The following is a 3836-nucleotide window of genomic DNA, read 5'->3' on the forward strand; positions in this document are numbered from 1 at the left end:
TGATTAATATTTTATATATTTTCATCCATTTAATGTTATAATAAATATAATAAAATGCTAATAAATGAAATATTTAATATTAAATTATACACGTAATATATTTATTGAGTCATGGTAACATTTATTTCAATTTAAGATATTATTTTATATGTAGTGTGTAAGGTGAAGTATAATATTTTAATACTATAATAAATGCAATATTTAATATCATTGACTATTTACCCGTAATAAATATATTGAGAGTAATAACTAGACTAATAACGTTTATTTCAATACTATTTAATTTAATAAATATATTGGTAGTGTTTAGCTTTACATGTAATATTTATTGAGATAACTGAACTAGTAAGTAATTCACAATCTTGAGAAAATGATCAATTCATTTCTTCTTGTGTGTTTTGTGATAAGTGGTGTTAGCATACCAGTTCATAGTTTTCAAGATACACTCAAAGAAGATTTGGAACTTGAAAGACAACTAAAGCTAATCAATAAGCTTCCTATCAAAACTATTCATGTATTTTTTTTATTATCTTTTATATTATATTGAATATAGTCACATTATATTCAGTAATTTTCTTTTATTTATTGAATTTTAAATTTTGAAGACCAAAAATGGAGACATAGTTGATTGCATTGATATTTACAAACAACTAGCATTTGATAATCCTTTATTAAAAGATCACAAGTTACAGGTAGGTATATATATATAATCATACTTTAAGTCTTTTTTTATTGCATTGCTTGTGACTTAAATATATATATATCTTTAATTGCAGAGAAAACCTAGTTTTCAAAAATCAAGTACGAAGAATATAGGAAAGAAACCTAATTTTAAACTTGAAAGAGTCAAATGTCCTACAGGGTTTATTCCTGTTCGGAGAACAACAAAAGAAGATCTTATTCGAGAAAAAAAATTATTAAACAAGAGTATTCTTGTTCAAGGCATTCCTAGTGTTCATGTATGTTGTCTTCTTGTCAACCGAATTTCAAATTTTCATGATTTATTTTTGTTAGTTATATCATGTTTAATTCTTAAATTTGTATTTTTGCAGCTTGCAGAATTAGCTCTTTCATCGAAATTTAGTCCATACTATGGTGTTGAAGGAAGAAATAGCGTTTATAATCCACAAGTCACTAAAGGTCAAATGTCTCTTTCTCATGTGTGGGTTCAAAATGGACCCAACAATAAAATCAGTCTTGGATGGCAAGTCAGTCTTAATTTTATTATTATACCATTTTTTCCAATAAATATTATATGAAAAATATATTTAATTTGTGTTTATTTGTGTGCAATCTCACATAGGTAAGTGAAGATTTGTACGGTGACAATAAAACTCATTTATACGCATCATGGACGGTATGAACTCAACATGAACATGAAGTTCCAATTTTGCTTCACATTTTTTTTAATTCAAGAAGCCTTTTGTTAAAAAAAATAACAAACATGAATATTTCCTTTCTTCAAAATTTAATGTGATGTTAAAAAATATACAGAGAGACAATTTTCACAAGACAGGATGTTACAATGTTCGATGTCCAGGTTTCGTTCACACTAATTCTGAAATTTATCTTGGTCAACATGTCGGAGCTACATCTTCTTATGGTGGACCAATTTTTGATTTTGACAATTATATTAGCATGGTAATGATCTTGGCATAAATTTTTCATGTAATATTATATGATACATGGGTGAGGTCGTAATGTTGACAAAATTGTGTACATGGATTTTCAGCACGCAGTAACCAAAGACTGGTGGATTCAAGCAAGTGGTGAAGATATCGGATATTATCCTGCAAAGCTATTTTCTAACTTGACTTTGGCAGATAAAGTAGGGTGGGGTGGAAGAACATTGACTCCTCACGGTTCTCACAGCCCTCCAATGGGATCTGGACATTTTCCAGATAATGACCTTTATCATTCAAGTTACTTCAGAACTATTTCCTTTGAAAATGCAATTAGAATAAAGAATGGACCGGAAATATATCAAACAGAAAAGTACGTCGACAAACCTAATTGTTTTGGCCTTAAGTACTACGGCAATCTTCATGGCATTGCTGGATATATGGTCCAATTTGGAGGACCTGGTGGCATGTGTGATGATTGATTAGTCTATTTTAGTTATTTATGAACTTCAAAAATAAATATAGTTACTATCAACATTATTAATAATTTCATTTTCTACCATTCTCGTGTTTTGATCGATACTTTTAATATTTCGATACTAAAAAAATATTGATAAGATATGACCAAATTCAATACAATAAAAAATATATCAACAAATGTAATGCATATAAGAATATCGATATAAATAGAGCATTGATAAACCTACACCAAGTTGGCAAAACATAAGTGCAACTATAACCTATTTAAGATTATGAATTTTTAAAAAGCAACGCATATATAAAATTTTTCCAGATTTCTTAGACAAAATAGAAAAATAATATATTTACAAATGTGCCTCAATAAAAAGTAATGACACAACTCAACTCAACTTCTTTTAAAAATCAAGTGTCATTTTATATGGCTTAATTACTAATTTAGTTGCTATATTTATTATTTTTATTCCATTTGGTCACCTAATTTTTCATTATTTATTTAAGTTTCATTTTGTATTAAATCGATTCAATTTAATCACATTACGATCTTAGTATCATGTGTTAGTGTCAAGGTTAACATTATAGGCCAATGTCAGTGTCAAGAACTAGGGTTTTGTATTTAGTTCCATTTTTACATTTATTTTTTGACTCACTTAGTGTCAATTTTATGTAAAATCGAGTAATGTTGTTCATGTCAAAAATATAGTTGAATTCAATTTACTTACAAATAAAAATAAATAGATTTCATGAAAAATGTAATGAAATATTATTTCTTTTGTAAAATTGATTCATATAAGTAGATAAATTAAGTTAAAAATGTAAAATATCTTAATGATTTAGTTTATACTTCATGTTCATGTGAATATTAGCTTTTTTTTTTGGGAATTAAATATATAAATAAGCTAACAAAGTTGATGGAATCGTACTTGACGTAGTTCTCCTTTTGTATTTTTACTTTTTATAGTTTAGCTCTTAAGGAGCATGGGTTACTATAAATACCCAGCTCCTCTATTGTATTGGGACTTTTGAGCTTAATGATATGCTGCAGAATTGGTTTTCCAGCTTTTGTGCTCTTAAGTCACCTTTGAATTACTACTTCTTCTCCTTTCCTCAAGCTTCCTTCCTCTGTAGGAAGGCCTTCTGAGTTGTGAGGCTTCACCCATACACCTTTCCTCCATTAAAACACCTCAAACACTGCATCAGTTCATCCATCCGCTGCACCATTATTCATTACTGGTTTCCTCTGGCCTGGAGCCTCTTCCTACACGTTTCCAGCTGGGAATTGGTTTCCATCAAGTGGTATTCAGAGCAAGGTCGAACACGCTTCGAAGATAAGTATCGATTTCCTTGTGTCTTTTCGCTTTGTCTTGATTCTGAGTTTCTGTTTTGCGTTTCTGTTTCGCCTCTCTGTTGTGTTTCGTTAATTTCTGAGTTGTTCATCATTTTCCTTTAATGTCTTGATTTGTTTTTCTGATTTGAATTGTTGCAAATCTTGTTTCGGTCTCCAAGTTGCGTTTCCTGTGCCTTGAGTCTTATTTCATTTTAATTCGGTGAATCTTCTTATTTGAGTCTTTTAAGTTTTAAAATCTACTTCTGTTTTGTCTATGTCATGTTGCTTTGCTTATTTTGTCATTTTAAATCTGTGTTTAATTGGTTTAGTATTCAATTTCGTGAGTACTTGAAGTTAACCTTGGTGTAATTTCTGTCAAGCCTCAAAAGCTATGACTCATTCGAATGAAT

The 3836-nt window shown here is 29.2% G+C and overlaps 1 protein-coding gene across 1 annotated transcript; it reads left to right on the plus strand.

Moving 5' to 3' along the window:
* Window positions 1-370: 370 nt before the first annotated feature.
* On the plus strand, window positions 371-2136 carry LOC124837923 (protein neprosin-like). The gene is made up of 7 exons (XM_088093125.1): window positions 371-514; window positions 606-692; window positions 777-959; window positions 1053-1208; window positions 1304-1357; window positions 1495-1641; window positions 1733-2136. The coding sequence occupies exons 1-7, from the start codon at window positions 371-373 to the stop codon at window positions 2102-2104; spliced, it is 1143 nt and encodes a 380-aa protein (XP_087949251.1). The 3' UTR covers window positions 2105-2136.
* Window positions 2137-3836: the final 1700 nt, after the last annotated feature.

This window comes from Vigna umbellata, chromosome 6 (genome assembly GCF_029865625.1).
Source record: "Vigna umbellata cultivar VRB3 chromosome 6, Vumbellata_1.0, whole genome shotgun sequence".
In the NCBI taxonomy this organism is placed as follows: Eukaryota; Viridiplantae; Streptophyta; class Magnoliopsida; order Fabales; family Fabaceae; genus Vigna; species Vigna umbellata.

Coding starts and splice junctions, on each gene's coding strand:
- LOC124837923 (XM_088093125.1), top strand. CDS start 371: ATGATCAATTCATTTCTTCTTGTGTGTTTTGTGATAAGTGGTGTTAGC. Junction 515..605: donor TTCCTATCAAAACTATTCAT/GTATTTTTTTTA, acceptor TAAATTTTGAAG/ACCAAAAATGGAGACATAGT. Junction 1,642..1,732: donor TTGACAATTATATTAGCATG/GTAATGATCTTG, acceptor ATGGATTTTCAG/CACGCAGTAACCAAAGACTG.